This window comes from Labrus bergylta, chromosome 23 (genome assembly GCF_963930695.1).
Source record: "Labrus bergylta chromosome 23, fLabBer1.1, whole genome shotgun sequence".
Classification (NCBI taxonomy): domain Eukaryota; kingdom Metazoa; phylum Chordata; class Actinopteri; order Labriformes; family Labridae; genus Labrus; species Labrus bergylta.
Window position 1 is genome coordinate 3530303 of NC_089217.1, and position 17105 is coordinate 3547407.

The following is a 17105-nucleotide window of genomic DNA, read 5'->3' on the forward strand; positions in this document are numbered from 1 at the left end:
CTGTTACTTCAAAACACGAGCAGCATGACAGCAGCGACTGACTGATGACAACATGGAGGGTCACAGAGTTGAATGGAAGGATAAAGGTACAAGAGGTTATAGGTGTGTGTATGTGTGTGTGAGAGTGTGTAGGGAGGGAGTGGGGGGGACGCTTTATTTTGGAAAATCCTTTGGCAACTGGTCAGCATTGGACAGAAAAAACAAAGACAATTATGACCAGTTAGGCCTTTTCAGAGCCTAATGAGGAGCCGCGGTTACAAGTGTCAGGACAAGAGCCCGCCAACATGCACGCACACACACACACACACACACACACACACACACACACACACACACACACACACACACACACACACACACACACACACACACACACACACACACACACACACACACACAGACACACAGGGTGCGCATGATAAGCACTGTGTGTATGAGCAAAGAAGCAAAAGAGGACAAAACAAAAGGAGCCGGGTGAATATTCAAAAATGACAGATTGTACCAGGACACACTTTGCAAACAAAACCACGCCCACAAACACGAGCAGAGAGGACAGAGCGTCTCTCTCTCTCTCTCTCTCTCTCTGAACAATACATCATGTACACAACACATATCACTGCTCTTCTAGTTTTAAGGAGAAAGTCATGACATGCTCTTCAAGCCGTCTGACCTCTTACTGACCTGGAGCTTTTTGGTTATAAGTTTAAAACAAACTAAAAACAACATTTTGCACGGCCTGTCAGCACCTTTGTGTCCGGTTGGACTTAATGCCTTTGATTCCTCCTCTCTAGATCCTTGCTGATGTTGTACTCAGGGGTGGAGCAGCGATTTTAAAAGTGTGGGTGTTCTGATGCTAGTATATTACCAACCTCTAACTAATCAACACATTCTGTTTCATTTAATGTCCAATAACTGATGTTAGCTGACACATTATACAACAAGACAAAGTTACAAAAGATAATTAGACACTAACTTTATGAACCTCCATTGTGAGTAACCCAGTTAGCTCTCAAAACGAGATTCAAAACTGCTCTTTGTGATGCTTTTATTTTGCTTTTCTTATTGCCTCATGCCTCGGTCTCTTTATTTCCGGTCTTCATATATAATGTGCTTTTATTTTGAAAAACTGCAAAGGGGACTTTCGCTACATCGTAAAGTTACGGGAGTAAATAAATACAGCTAAAAGAACAACCAAGAGGAGAAAATGCTGTAACCGAACAGCTACGATTGGCTGCTTAATTGTCACTTAATAAATCTTACTTGACCAAAAAAAGTGTGAGGGGGGGATGAAATTACGTTTCAGTGAAAGTGTGGGTGTCGCAACACCCACAACACCCACGGGTGAGACGCGCCTGGTTGTACTTACTCTCTGATGTATGTCGCCTTTTACAAAAGTGTCTGCTCACTGAGTTGTATTGTGAGTGTCCCTGCGATTCCCGTCCCTCAAACTAACCCCATCGCAGCAGAAACTCCAGCGCTCTAAAAGAAGATGTGTACTTACATCAAATTCACTCATTTTCTATATACATAAAAACACCATCAAACACACACACACAACCTAAGTCTACGCTCCTGTGACCCAACAAAGCTCTCCATCAGTAACAACCTCGTGGTACAATAAGAGTAGTGAGACCAGCTGCAGGGTTTCTTCATCCTGCTTGATTACGGTCTGGACAAACCGGTCCAATCAGTCCCATTCATGTGTGCCAGCACTCACAGGACAACTCTGACCTGCCTGACCCCTGCAGGGGGGGCCGGACCCTCCAGCCTTGACCTGAGGTGTGGATGCTTATTGTCCGACCCCGCCAGCCTCGGCGCGCTCACAAAGGCTTAGACGCCAGAAATTAGGCACTCGAGGGAAACTGGAGAACTCCTGGCTAAACTCCTGTTCGAAAAAAAAGGCAATTCTAAAAAAATCAAGTGTCGTAAATGAGGGGACATTTTTGGAGTCGAGAGGCGTGTTGGTTAGTGCGTCAGGTGTTTTGTTTTTCCTGCATTGTCTTTGGTGTGAAAAAGAGGCAAAGAAGAGTGTTGGACGACAAAGAGGGAGGAAACATTGCAGAGAAAGAAAACAGTTGATTTTTTACTTTTGAAAAACACTCAAAATAATCAAATTCAAACCAAATGCTTCACATCAAGCACCTTCCTTTATTCAACATGGTGTCCAATGGAGTCTTAACAATTTACCTGACATTTGTATATATATATATGTATTTCTCGTTTACTGCACATAGTTCTGTTTACATCTGTTAACATCTGTTAGTCCGATCACTGTCCACTTATATCTACTCCTTTAAGTTAAGTTAAAGCTTTAAGTTGTATTTAAATTGACTCTTTTATATTTAGGTTAAAATGTTTTGTCTACCTGCATTGTTGTTAATTTACTGCAACTGTGTGTCTTTGAATTGAACAAATAAAGTTTCTTTGAATTTGAATTTGAATTTTCAGACCTGAAAATGTGAACTTGTCCAAACCGCTTTACATTTTTGACTGACGAGGTATAAAGTGAGGACAAAAATACTCCAGAACCCCAAAACCAGTTGGAGCCATGGAACCTGGAAACCATTGTGAATTTAAGTTTTGGACGAAGCAGTTAATGCAACTTAAAAAGATATATATTAAAAAATATAAAACCACATAGTGTGTGGCCTGAAAAAAAATCACCCGTTATGTGAGAGGGAATAAAATGAACACATTTTCTGAAGATGATCGACTCACAGTCCTCAAAGTTGGAGCGACCTTTGCTGCTTTTCGCCTGACGAGGAGCGTCATCCTGCAGTTTTGAGAGCATGCTTAGGGCCTTTGTTTTCTTCTCCTCCATCCTTCTCTCCTTCTCTTCAGGGCTGAGGTGAGGCCTCCTTTCTCCTGTTGGCGTCTCAATTTGGTCCCTCCGTCCCGAATGATCAGAGTCCTCCTCAGTGAGGCCGCCGTCATCTGCACTGAAAGCTGAAGAAATACAACATAAATAAATATGAGTAATGAAGTCTTTTGCCGTGTCTTAAATGTTTTTTTTTTTACTTTTTAAAAAAACACATTACCACATCGGTATTCATGCTTGTTTCTGTGGAAGAAGCCACTTAGTAAAAAGCACTAAGAAGCCATTTCTGCTCCTTTAATAAACACTAAATGTCATCACATTGTTCTCCTAAATGCCACAGTCACATCTCCCTTCAGTCCTTTCAGAGTCTCACTAAGCAGCAGACGCTCTTCCTGAACCTTAAACAGCCGTCCATTTTGTCCCTGACCGGCCAATTAAGGGTCCCATTATCTCTGAATATAAAGTCCACAGAATACACTCCAGCGCTGAGACAAAGCTCGCCAGCAATGCAGACTTGAGCTTTAAGGAGCGCTCTGATTGTCTTTTGCAACAGTTGAAATCAGACTTTTTTCAGACTCTTTTCTTCCACATTTTGAAACACAAGTGTTACTTGTATAAGTAAAGTGAGCGATGATTTAAATCTGAAACATTTGGAGATGGTTTTTATTCATAACGAAGAGAAAAGCTTGACCGGTCGAGTAGGCGACAGGCAGCAAGATTCATCAGACGTGGTGCCGTGGATTCATTTGTCCCGTCAGTGAGCGCGCAGAGGTCAGCAGCTCAGATTGATGGAGCTATGTCTCATTGGACGGGGGCCGTCTTCCACCACGCTGCACACAATCACACGCTCCTGTCAGCCCTCGGTGTCCAAGCCTCAATGTCACCGAACACAGACGACAGGATGAGGAAACGTATTCATCTTCAGAACACAGAATTGATCATTCTGAAACGCTGGAGATATCTACAGTGGCATGTTGGGGCATATGATGTGGGGAGACAGGCTCTCCAAAATGTGAAACTTTTCATTTTAATGTTTTATAATAACAATATAACTTAGATTGAATTATTGCCAAAAGGGACGATGGCCGTGAAAGTTCAATAAGATGCAACTTAGGAGAAAACAAAGAATATATTTCCACCAACTGAACAACAAGTTTTGCATATCTAGCTAAAAGACGACCTCCTGATGAAACAGGAAATATTTGCAACAATTATACAACACAATATGGTCAATTACAGAAACACACTACAGACTTCCCCTCACTCTTTTAAGCCTAAAAACTTCATTTCAGTCTTAAACTTTGCATGACTCGGGTATAACTGCAGATGTCCAGCACACACAGAAAGTTTGAAAGAGTCTCTGCACAACTTTCTGACCTAAAGCTGGAATACCAAATAATTATACTGTGTCTCTGTCTTTTAGAGCTTCATGGGGTAAATAAATATGAACTATCTGATGATGTATGCTCAAAACAATCAATATCAAAAGATATTCTTTTTAAAGGGATTTAAAAAACGATCATTTTCTACATCAGTGCTTGAAAGATCCATGCCAAAAAGGAGTTTGAATGGTAAAAACCATAAAATTACAACAATACAGAAGGTTTTCCTTGATTAAAAAAAAGCACTGTATCAATCAATCAAGTGTCAGGTTTGTTGATTAGTCCTTTTTCTGATGATCTGTGCAGTGACCTAACGTTGAAGAACTGGTTCAAATCTTTAAGTCAAGATAATGGTCGTAAAAGTGTTCAGCACTGCAGACCTTCAGCCTTTTTTTTTTTAATCCACAGAGATCTAAAACATGTCCAACATACGTGTGCAATGTTGACCGTGTGAAAGAGTTTGTTTGCATTTTTCCTGCAATAAAACCCCCCAAAAAAATCAGGCCTAGAACTTGTGCATTGGTTGCCATGGTAACGAAAAAGGTATAGAAATCGATTTGTAATAGTATCATATTGAAGTTTAACATTCTGGCATTGTGACAACCCTCAGTCCAGACCAGACAACTTTAAAAGAAAGCTGAACACACAACTCAAATTATTCAGGATTTGGTTTTTGGTCCTTTATTAAAAAAAAAAAAAAAAAAAGCTCCTATCCTAACCTCCAACACGGCCTAATCCATGAATGCACCGCACTGATTACTGGTCAGTTCAATCTGGAAACAAGAGCCCATCTAAAACACACAGAGCAGGTTACCATACCAACAGCAGCATCTGAACACTGCAGATAGCTGGATTTGGCAGCGAGAGGCCGAGTCAAATCCCCTCGCTGATTCCCGAAAAAAGGCTGCCCAAGACAATAAACACACACACACACACACACACACACACACACACACACACACACACACACACACACACACACACACACACACCGCCCACCCTCTGTCCGGCTCTCTCCAACACACAACGCCTGCCCTTTAGCATCCAGCGCACCAGGCAGAGGCAAGAAGGTCGGACTTGTACCTCTTTCTTTTTGCGTGTTTGAGAAAGGGATGAGCATCAGCGTGCCGAGGCTATTCACTGATGCCACCCAGAGCCTTTCACTTCTCTATCTCCTGAAAGAATGGACGAATGGGAGTAAAAAGGAAAATCCTCAACAATTTATTATTCATGGGGAGGGGATTTTCCCTTTCAGGCCTCCTTTATCGAAGCCTTTCCCAACACGTCACTCTCTCTATCAGCCCTGACAAGTGCCAATCAAAAGGGCTTGAGTCCAGTTTTTTTTTTTTTTTGGGAGGGGAGGGAACGCTAGAGGATTTCAGAGACAATAGCCAATGAGTCCACAGCAGCGGTGGCTTACAGACAATGGTGACATGGCTACACTGTCAGTGTGTGGTCCTCTGGGGGGGGAAACGATCCTTGCTTAGTACATGACTAATCTCTCCTTGCACCATCTCTGTCTTTCTGGAGCCTTAATCTGTCCCGCAGCTTCCTCAGCTTTTCCCCCAAAACAATCCACCAGAGCCAGTTCAGATTAGTGCTCTTTGTGGCCCTGGCACATCGCTACATTCATGTGGATGCTAACATCTTTAGTAGCAGCTGAATGGTAAACACTGGAGGGGAGCTCTGAGTGACCGGGGGCAGCGGGGAAACAGTCATGAAACAATTACGAGGGGAGGGATTATTCCACCTATGAATCCCTGATGAGCCGAGATGGACAAAGGTCTCATCATGAGCCTCGCTGGGGAGCAGGGGGGCATCTTACACCGATGATTCCTGGCTGCAAGTTTAGTCTAAGAATCTCTCAAACTGTTGGAGATTGATCCAGAGAAATGTGGACAATTTATCTATGACAATAAAGCCAGTAAACATAATTAGAATACATTTCCAAGGTGTATAAATATAAAGGCATTTGAGCTGATTTAAGTCATTTGCAAGTTTAATTTGTTCATCATGTGGTCGACAATCAGCCTGTGGAAAGTTTTCCAAATTTAGATAAAATATTTATTTTTTAATGACCATCAATATTAAGATGAATTATGGAAAAATTTAGGATGCAATTTTTTTTGGAGGTCACTCAATTGAAGCCACAAAGTTGGTATTTAGCATGACAGGGACGTTCTTAGTTTTGTGATATTTCTCTGCTGGTGTGTCAATATGAGTGACCCTTTCCAAATCTCATATTTGATCTTTAAATTTGAAAGAAGTTAACGGTGCACAATGGAGTTTTGGTAGAGAAATTTGAAAGTTGGAGAAGTGTACATATTCTGTGGTATACATGTTCAGAAAGTTTGTGTATTTACTTCAGAAAATATAACACAGAATTTCACATTTTTATACCAAATCTACATAGTGCACCTTTAAAGTAAAAGTTTGTATTTTGCTTAACAATGTGAATCAGCCGAACAGATGAACAGTTCCTAATTAAAACGGAGCCCGCTGCCTTAGCTGTCTCATTCTGACTTCAGTCATAATGGGGTCATTCCCTCCATTACTTCCAAGCTTCATTCAAAAGGTTGAACTTCTTGCACCTCCTGGGTAACCGAATCTCACCTATCCCCACAAAGACACCCCCGCACACTGGGCATCTTTTAGAGACTGTGTGACCTCAGGACTGACCCCTCCACGCCCTGCTGATGACCTCCTCCTCCCTCCTCCTCAGAGAGTGACCATGCCTTTGGCCTCTAAAAGGTCAGAGTACAACAGCCATCAGGAAGATCCTCCGGGTGACATCTCTTTTCATTAGTTACTTAACTCTGGCCGCGCAGTTAAGCAGAAGGCGACGTGTTAAAGTAGCTGTAAAAGTTAGAAAGCTGCTTTAGGGAATTTTAGTCATTGTGAACTACGACAATGGATTAAGACTGTATACGTTTAACAGGCTAATAAATCAACCTCGCTCTATAAGAAGGGTAGTCACTCGTCCTCTTTAGGAACACAGACGGAGTTGAAGATCATAATTCACTGCAAAGATCCAAAACGAACAGCGAAGAGGTGTCGCTCTCTGTAGGTGTGTCTTTAGAATATCTAAAACAATTGAATAGCATACGATATGATGTTCCTTGATCGACTAATTGCGATGACAAATTTGAATCATTCGACATCCCTAATTACGATACAATACAATATGATACACTACGATACGACAGACACAATATGACATGATTTGTATAAGATGATATGATATGATACATATAATTCATCTATGCAGCGGTTTACATGGCCTTTTTCAATCTGTCTTCTGGATCCTATGCCGCTTTATTATCTGTCTTTTAATTGCTTTTGTAACTGACTCAATTTCATTATTAACATGTGTGGCCCCTCAATATTATCTCCAGTATAAATAAAGATTGATTTATTGTTTAAAACTGGAGAGAGAACAATGAGTCTGGACATGTGAGTCACCAGCGAGAAATCACAAAACACGATCACAGTCTATGCTCCTAATGAAGATGTTAAGGGGGAAGAAAAAGAATCCAGCTCACCATTTCCATGTGGCGACAGCTCCCCCTGACCTTTTCCCTCCCCGTCGCTGTCAGCTTTCCAGTGTTTGCAGTCTGTACAGTAAGCTTCTGCACCATCACTCATGAAGGTACACAAGCCGGCCACACAGGTGAAGGTGATACTCTGAGGCAGCTGGTCCTCACAAGGATTATCGGGCTTAAGTGTACCGGAGACAAGGGAACGCTAAACACAGCGCTGACAGTGAGGAGACAATGGCTCCTAATAAACCAGAGCTGACAGGGACTGAGTGGGCTTTTACCGGATCAGACGCTAATGGTGAGGACGGGCTCTTGTATTGATTAAGTATTGTTGTTATAGGCTCTTAGGAGAGAGTTCCACTTTTAACACAGAGGTGATATGCTGTGGCTGCACACAGATCAAGGTAAAAGATTATTTCATAGGTACAGTTAAGAGACACAGTGCTGCTATTTTGGACTTACAGGGAGAATCTGCAGATGTGAACATGTTGTGTGATGGACTCGGGTCTATGATCCATGACGACGGGGAGCCTGAACATCCTTCAGACTGATCCTAGAATAAAGCAAGAAAAAAGCATTCTTGGAAAATATGGTCTGCCATTGGCTACAGAGAATGAGGAAATCAATCTCTGACTTTGCAAACATCAAAGACTAAATAGCAAAAAATCAAGGATTGAATTTGAACTATTTCAGAACATATCACATTTACCTTTTCAGGGCTACACCTGCAAAACCTGCACGTTCAAGATCATTGTCGGAAAGCAACATTTTCCTGTAATACATTTGTTTAATTATTGTTTGAAAGATATGATCTGCTGGAGTAAAGGAAGGAGCACATTTCAGTTTTATTTTGGGAATATTGTTAAACGTTTACTTATTCCTGTATTTTATTTTGAAAATACATTGTCATTCTATAAGACTTCTGTCATCATGTGATCAAGAGACAGGAAGTGAGGTGTATTGGTTTGAAGTGATGTCGAAGTTAAATAGAATAGAATAGAATAGAATAGAATAGAATTACTTTATTGAAGCCAAGCGGGGAAATTGTGGCGTTAAAGCAGCAGGTTATCCAAACACACAATATGAGTAAAAAAACACAATATTATATAAATACAAAGTAAATAAGCACTAAAAATATAAAAAAATATAAAAACTAAGAATGAGAATATAAAACCCCTTTTTTTTTTTTTTACCGTGGTTGCATGCATAAACATAAAGAACCGAGCTGACTCAATGCATAAAATATTGTTGTGTGGTCACTTTTTAGTGGTTATGGAAGAAGTCAGTTAAAGAAACAAGAGTGTTAAAGAAACCTAATAACAGCAACTACAATGTGTATAGCGTTCAATAAATACACCACACGTCTGTGCATTGATTTTTTCCAATTCCACTTTTTCAGAACATTTGGGGTTAACTGGGAATCTTCATTGTTTTTAGTGCTTCTAACCCAGACCAGAGCTCCTCCCACTTTCCTGCTCCAAATTGACCAAAGGCTAAATATTTATCTCTCTTCTTTCTAAATAATCCACTGTGTGTATTCTTGCTTCTGTGAGGTGCATTTATGCAAATAGTCGTATGAATCCAGCCGTGAGCACTCCAGCTCGTCATTGTGGTTTGGCATAATTGCAGGGGGTTTACTAGTCTCATTCATGCTTTTCAGGGGCTCTCTCTCATCCGTCATAAAGAGGAGATTAATCGTAGATCACGTGGAGCACCTGCATCCATTCCACTGCAGCCCAGCATGCACAAGCCCTGTTTACCCCTCTGACCCCTCGGCCCCCAAACCCCCCGTCTGATCCTGGTGCTGGTGCATCCTCTGAAAGAATCCCAGCATGTTGGGCGTTTAGCCGAGCGTACCCCCCTCCTGCACTAAAGCAATGAGCTGCCTGCTCCCGTACAGTCAGCCCCCCGAACTCTCCACCCCCCTCCTGCAGCCCGTGACTGATTAACCACACACCTGCTGCACGCCGCGTGCCCTCTGTTATATTGTGTCTCAATTATCAACAACAATTTGGCTCGTCTTACCGGAATGACAGTTATAAATGCATGCCAGTTCAAGTTTGCAAAAGGGGGTCTTTGTGTGGAAGGGGCCCTGTGTGTGCCAGGTTCAGGGTTATTGTCTGAAGAAGTTGAATTTTTTTAGAGGTCTAGTGTTTGTGCATGACAAGGCGCAGTCCTTCCCTTTGGAGGAAATCTGATAGATGAACGGAGGAGGGGGGTAGAGAGAGTGAAAAGCGGCAGCAGCAAGCACTCACCGATTTGTTTTCATGGACTTTCCCTGCAGAGTCACACCTTTCAGAGCCGCTGCCAGCTGTGAGGGGCCTCGAGACACCTGACAAAACCACACAGGACACAGCGTCAAGCAAGGAGGAGAGGACGCAATTGTGCGTTTGTAGTCGTGGTGCAGGCGAAGGTAGGCGTGTGCGGCAGTCAGTGCACATGTGTACATAAGTGTTAGCCTCCGGGCGCACGCTTAAATGCACTTCTCTTTTGTGCTGGAGTGTGTGTGCTCAGATATGAGTAATGTCGAGTATTAGTTCCAATTATGACTCTTAATCTCTGAGCAAATAATGGCAAAAATGGAGCAACAAAACCCCAGACGAGCACCTGTCTGCAGAAGCGTGCCAGGTGCTAATATTGTTCAGGAGACACAGAGGGAGGAAGGAGTCAGACAGATTTACTCTGGTTGTAAACATTAGTGGCATGCATGCATGAATAACAAAACAAACACACAATGGTTCTAATTTCTGTTCTTTGAGTCAGAACATTAAAAAAAAAAAAAAACTGGTTTTCATACTTTCCACTGATGACATTAAACCATGTGCAGAATGATTTCATTCTATTCCCCCCTTGATTTGATTTCTGAAGCCATGCCAATACGATGCAGGTTAAAGGTATTTAAAGGTGTTGCTGTTCACAGTGAGGTCTACGGATTATCCAAAGTAGCGGTACGGCAGCATTATTCTTGAAATGATTTCAGTGCATACATCTGTCCTGGTGCTGAACGTGATTCAATAAACAAAACGTTTTCAAGAGCTGGAAAAAAAACCTCAGATAACTTAAAAAAACAAAAACTAAAAAGTTTGTATATATGAATATAACTGAAAGATTATTGCATTTTCCGACTCTCTGTGACCGAATGCTTTTTTAATGTGAATTTGACTGCAGTACTGAGGAAAACAGTCTGACATATTGCATGAACTACTTAATAATAAAATAAGCTCTGGTCCAAACCAGGAAACTTTGTGCAAAGAGGTGTTTTTGTTTACACTTTTTATATTTAGAGCAAACACTCAAACCTGATAAAAATGACCATAAAATGTTCTGCATGGCTTCATACCGCTCGAGTCAAGTCAAGAGATGTTTCTTATTATAAGTGGTAAAGCTGAACCTTTAAACTCCTTCAGTGTTTATCTCTCTCTGCGATGTGTTATCAGACTACAAACAACAGGCGCTGCACTAAATGACTTTGCTGCACACGCTTCTTATCCATTGTTATGTATTCAGCACTTGGTTCCAGGTCTCTGCTGCTATCTGAGTCGGACTTTCCCGGTTAATGATCCACTCTAGCGGTTTGATCTTTATTAATATGGAACATCCTGATATCCCTATAAACCGTCCTCCGAGCGGCCACACCTGAAGAGGGAAAAGCAGTTAAGAGCTCGCAGCGGCATGCCTGGGAGCAGATGAGAGGCGGTATCACGGCTCGTTAAAAGTACGAGCCGCTCGACGCCATAAAGGCATCGCTTTGCCCTCAAGGCCGGGCCGCGGACGGAGAAAACACACCTACAGTGTCTTGTTTTTCACCCCCCCCCCCCCACCGTCTGGTCATGTGTGTGTGTTTTCTCCTCAAACACAGCCACACACCTGTCTGACTGCTCCCAGTTATTAAAGTGACGGTTTTTGCTTATCAAACGATCTCGTTTAAACTGTCAGAAAGATTTGTCACAGCAGGGTTGACACTCCGTTAACTGAGATTGCATGCCAGTCAAAGTTGTTTTTTGTAAATACTCAACAACAACAAAAAAGTGATTTGAGATTTCAGACGATTGCAGATAAATCAAAGTTATTTTGGCAACTTGTGGTCGGAGAAAAAAAAAAAGTTGAAATAGAAAGACAGAAAGTTGATGCTGAAGCCAAGTTTTCTTCTGTTGAGCTTTAACTTCCTCTCTTGGTTCAGTTTCCAGCTGGTATTAAACACGCAGCGTGTATCAAGTCTATCAGGTTATTTCTGCAGGATTATGTTTAATCCTGGGATTAAACTGAGTGTACATTACTTTTCCTGAAATTCCTATGAACTGCACTTCCACCCATAGTCTGAATATCTGCCTTGTCTTACTGAGATCTGGAGATTGGTTCACTATGGAGTTGAATTCTTATCATTTTAGTTCTTATATGGGACAGGAGAATACAGTAAATCTTAAAATGTCATCTGTTTGTTTCTTTTATTTTTATTTTAAGTGGACGGCTACTGATAAAGCTCGTCAGCAGACTATGTGTTGTTGCTATTATAAAATTTGAATTATTCTAAAAAGTGGTTGATTTTGTTCCTTTAAATCTGTTTATGTAACTGCTTCATGAAGGCTTATACCTGCTGAAGTCAGTTCTGGATCGTCTAGCATCCTCATGTCAGACCAGTCCTCTTCCAGCGACAGCTCGTCTTCATAACCAGAGGGACTCGGCAGAGTCTCGGGTTCGTTTCTGTCAAGAAGAAGCAACTGGACGCGGGAAATTGAGCCCAGATTCCCTGAGTCACAGCCCACAGTCAGCGCAGCCAGGCCAAGAGACAGCTCTGCAGGGAGAGGAGCAGAAGGAGCAACAGAGCCTGAATTAGTAGAAGAAATGTGGCTGTATCCCTAATCTCTTTCTTCGGGTCACAACCATCACTAGCTCATATCTGCAGGCGATAAACTGAAAGCTTAGACATCCCAATTAGCTCCCCCGTGAAATTTGGTGTCCAGGTTCATGTTCCCCTCAGGATGAAAAGCAGCCGACTCATCCATCTGTCCATCTTCCAATTTCCCTCTCATTCAAGGAAAAGACGAAGAAATGCTTGAACTCTTTCAATTGTGACCGAGCAGAGTGAGTGATCCCTCAGAAAACCAAACATAGCCTTTGTTGTTTTTTTCTGAACGTTAAATGAAGTGGATTTGGTTTAGGATTTGGTTAGTTTCCAAGTTCAGCAGGAGTGTTGATTGTCTTTTTCTGAAGAATCTTTGAAAAAGTATTGGAACATTTCAAACAGAAAAAACAAACAAACCCTGAGGTGACGTAAAAAACTGTCAAAAACAAACAAGCTCCGGCTGTAGCTTTACAATGGGACATATATAAATCTAAATAATAATGGACCGTGTGTTTGAAATGTAAACATGAAGAAACTGTGAGCAGAGACCACCTGCTATTTAATAATTACACGGCTGCAGCGTATGCAAAAACACGCAAAGTCTTGTATTATTTAGATGTGCGACGTTAGAGGAGGACAAAAAAACGAATACATACAGAACTTACGTGCGATAAAGGTGAAAAAAATACTTTAAAATATATATCATATATAATCAGACAATAAACCTCCATATATGGAAACATGTTGGAAAATTACAACGGTTGACCTTTCTAGGTAATGATGCAAAATTGGCTTGAATGACTTGTTGAACTGGATTAGGAAATTACTGTAAACTACAACGCTTTCTCTCAACACAATCCCAAATACCCCCACCACTAACAACCCCCCCCCCCCCCCCCAGCTCTAGAGTTCTCATCGTCACACCCAATTAAAAGCGGATCAGTGACACTGTGGCTCGGTGCCCATGCAAATCCTCAGCCCACGCTGGCTGGGTGTGGAGCTGCCATTCCTCTCGAAAGGGGATTTCACACAACACGCTCTGCTGCAGGTACCCCGCAACACACACACACACACACACACACACACACACACACACACACACACACACACACACACACACACACACACACACACACACACACACACACACACACACACACACACACACACACACACACACACACACACACACACACACACACGCACTTTCTCAGCAACATCCCAGAAAACTGCAGAAAAGTGTCATATCCATATAAATAAATATATATATATAAGACTTCTCACAGACAGAAAGATTTCAGTTTCTTTCAATTAAATTGTGATGCAAAGAGACCAATCTGCTTCCACACACACACACACACATACACACGCGCACACATTCTTCTGCTCAGGGTTTTCAGTTGGGAAGTGACACGTGTGGGTGTCTCAAGGTGTGCTGACACTCTGTAAAGTAATCGCTCAGGTGAGAAAAAAAGGAACTGTTAGCCAGTTCAGACAAATGAAGGAGTCGTTGAGAGGAAATCCCAGGGATAACTGTGCATGTGTGTGTGTGTGTGTGTGTGTGTGTGTGTGTGTGTAATATAATGTGAGAGGACACACTTTCAGTTAGGCCGGGCATTAGCGCACAATTAGCCAAAAGTAGCAGCAAGATCCAGAGACACTCAGCAAACAAAGTGGCAGATAACAAATGACTTAGCGTGTGATTAAGGTGTTACCACCCACTCGGTTTTTTAAATGTGCTTTATAATACAAAAAGGTTTTATAGCTCTTTCCATGAAGTAATTTTCTTCTTGTGTGCCAAATCAAAGTAAGAATGTTTAAATAAATGGCTCAGTTCCCTCACCCCCCTACAGATGTAAAATGTGCTTCTTGTGACTGTCTGATAAAAATCAGTCTGCAGCATTAGCTCACAAAGTGCCAAAGCATTTTGTCTTTGAGCCCTGGGTTGATTTTTATCACTCTGTGGTTGTCATGGCAGCGGACACCCTGATCCTCCAAACATCCTTGGGGCAAAGGTCTTCGGGGTCGCATGGAGGTCCAGGTCAAGCAAGCAGGTTAAACACCTTGTCGGGGATTAGCTGGCTATGAGGGAGGTGGAGGAAGTCTTCATTGGCTAATGTCTCTCTCAGGAGATCACTGAACCACCTCCAGGACACACACACACACTTTTACACATGCTATCCTAACACAGGCATGGACACACACACACACACACACACACACACACACACACTTACTCTGTTTTTGTTGGCCAACAAGGGCTGATACAGACCGAGTGCACATGTATCTGGTTAATCTAATATAGAGACTGAAACAATCACTGTACCAAACACAATAACAAAAGTTGTGTTCACCCAAAAAAATGTTGATTAAAAGTAAATTATCAGGCAAATATTCCATAAGTCTGTAGAAATCATCCTGAGGAAACCATGACACTGTGAACCAGATTTCATGGTGGTTGAGTCTTTTTATTAGACGAGGTGTGTGTTTGTGTGTGTGTGTACCTCTATCAGGTGAAGAACGACAGGATGAGTCAAACGCCTCGTCCAGAGAACGACCGGATGCAGACCGAGGGGCGACAGCCTCCAGTTCATCGAACACACGGGACTGAGTGCAGCTGAGCTCCGAGTATCGCGAGGCCGCCGAGCCGCAGCGTCCTGCAACATCAGAGTGGGTGTATCATGTTCTGATGGTGAGATTCACATGATACACGTGGGCACAGCGGGTTGTTTCATTAGGAAATAAAAAGGAAACAACAGAGATGTTCATGAATAACAATAAAAACCACTGAGAGAACTTAATGAGCAATTTAGGAAAATTATAAAATCTACTTTTAAAAAATGAACTTCTTTCTTTACAAAAAAAAACAAAGAAGCCCGAAAGCTACAGCTCCTGGAGGGTGTTTCCTTGATGCAGCTATCAGGCTATAAATCTAGGCTGGATGTTGTTGTTGGGTTAGTTAAAGCTTGTCCCTTCCAGGTTTAACACTCTGACAAGTAAAAAAAAAACTCAAGACCTCCTTGGGTGAAGCCCCTGAGGGAAGGTATGAAGGTCTACGGCGGCGTTACAGTCGTACCTCAGGGTGAAAGTAGTCCCAATAAACACAGGGCTAAAACATCTCTCCTTAAGCCCTAATTACCAAAATAACTCACTCAAAGGAAAGGCAAAAAACTGTCAAGATAATCAGTAATTACTTATCTCCTCTCTAACCGTCAAAACAAAACAGTTTCAGTCGGGTCGGGGTAAGAAATCAGAGGATTAGTGAGAGAAACTGTTTCACTGGGTGGTGTTTTTTTGTCGTCCTGAAAGAGGCTTGTGGAGGCTTTTCTCACATTAGAGATGCAGAACAGCTTGGCCCCGCACAAAAGGATAATATATACAGAGGCTCTAAAAAGGAAAAAGGCAAACTCAGCTCCTCCGAGTCTGCCCACACGGACAAGTCTAAATGTACACATGGAGCCACCCTCACACAGTCAAGTATGAGAACAACGGCACGCACACACCACTGCACTATTGTGCACTTGAGCGGCTCTGCGCTCTCCTTCGCAGAGACAATGGAGGGACTTGACTCGACACTTCAAAGCGTACTGCTGCCGTCAACTCAGCTGTCACTCTCAGGCAGAGCAGGGCCGCACTGAGTCAGGGCGAGGTTTTTCAGGGAGGTTAAGGGTAGATGTGAGGGGTCAGAGAGTTTGATATGACAGCGTTAGAGGCACACAACGCCTTCTCTTGTGCGCATGTAGCCCTCTCTTTTTCCCGGTCACAGCGACGGGGCTAAAAAGGCCCAAAGTGGAGAGAGGCCAAGCCAGGCCAGGCTTCATTGTGGAGGACAGTTACACCCTGGAGATGTTGCTCAAAACAGGTCAGCTCAGGGTCGCTCTCTGGATTGTAAGGGGTTTGAAAAAATCATGCTAGGGGTCAGAAAGGGCTGAGAGGAATAAGGAGACTGCCATATACAGTACGTCCAAAACACAGGGTTATAAGCACTGCTTTTTGTAGGACATTGCATCGTTCTGCCTCTGTGGACAGTGTGACATTCTCCTTGCAGCCTCAGCTTGCATCGTCCCTATTTGGTGGTGCATACTGTAGGTGCATTCAAATTGACAATTAAGGTAAAATACAGTTATGAGTATCAGATTGTGTTCTAAAAGCTGTTATAAGACAGATTTGTTTTAAGTTGTCTTCCTGTAGTTTTTTGTAGTTTTAGAGCACACATTCCTTCACGATGTAGGATCATATCAGACATCTTTGGTGTTTTAACTTTTTAAAGGCTTTATGTGCGATTTTTTTGATCCAGCAGATGTCGCCCTTGAGCACCAGCATGAAACCAAAACGACTCGCGCAGCATTTTTTGTGTTAGCATGCTAATGCTAGCGATCTTTATTATGCTGGTATCTTCACACTGCATGTAAATTTACCTGAAATGAGCGTGATCTAGAAACACAGTTAAGCAGTGAGTACAGTATGTTATTCTTCTTTTCTCTAGTCCCTCAATTAAACAACTTTTATACACGAGGGGAGGA

General features: G+C 42.3%; 1 protein-coding gene across 1 annotated transcript in view; it reads right to left on the reverse strand.

Annotated features, from left to right (window-relative positions):
* The window catches only part of LOC109993587 (uncharacterized), a 50425-nt gene that overhangs the window by 19443 nt on the left and 13877 nt on the right, over positions 1-17105 (reverse strand). Inside the window, exons 6-10 of the mRNA XM_065951577.1 lie at positions 15087-15239; positions 12331-12531; positions 9995-10071; positions 8202-8292; positions 2719-2946 (exon numbers count right to left, since the gene is read on the reverse strand). Of these exons, the coding sequence (XP_065807649.1) occupies positions 2719-2946; positions 8202-8292; positions 9995-10071; positions 12331-12531; positions 15087-15239 (750 nt within the window). The remainder of the gene's footprint in view (positions 1-2718; positions 2947-8201; positions 8293-9994; positions 10072-12330; positions 12532-15086; positions 15240-17105) is intronic.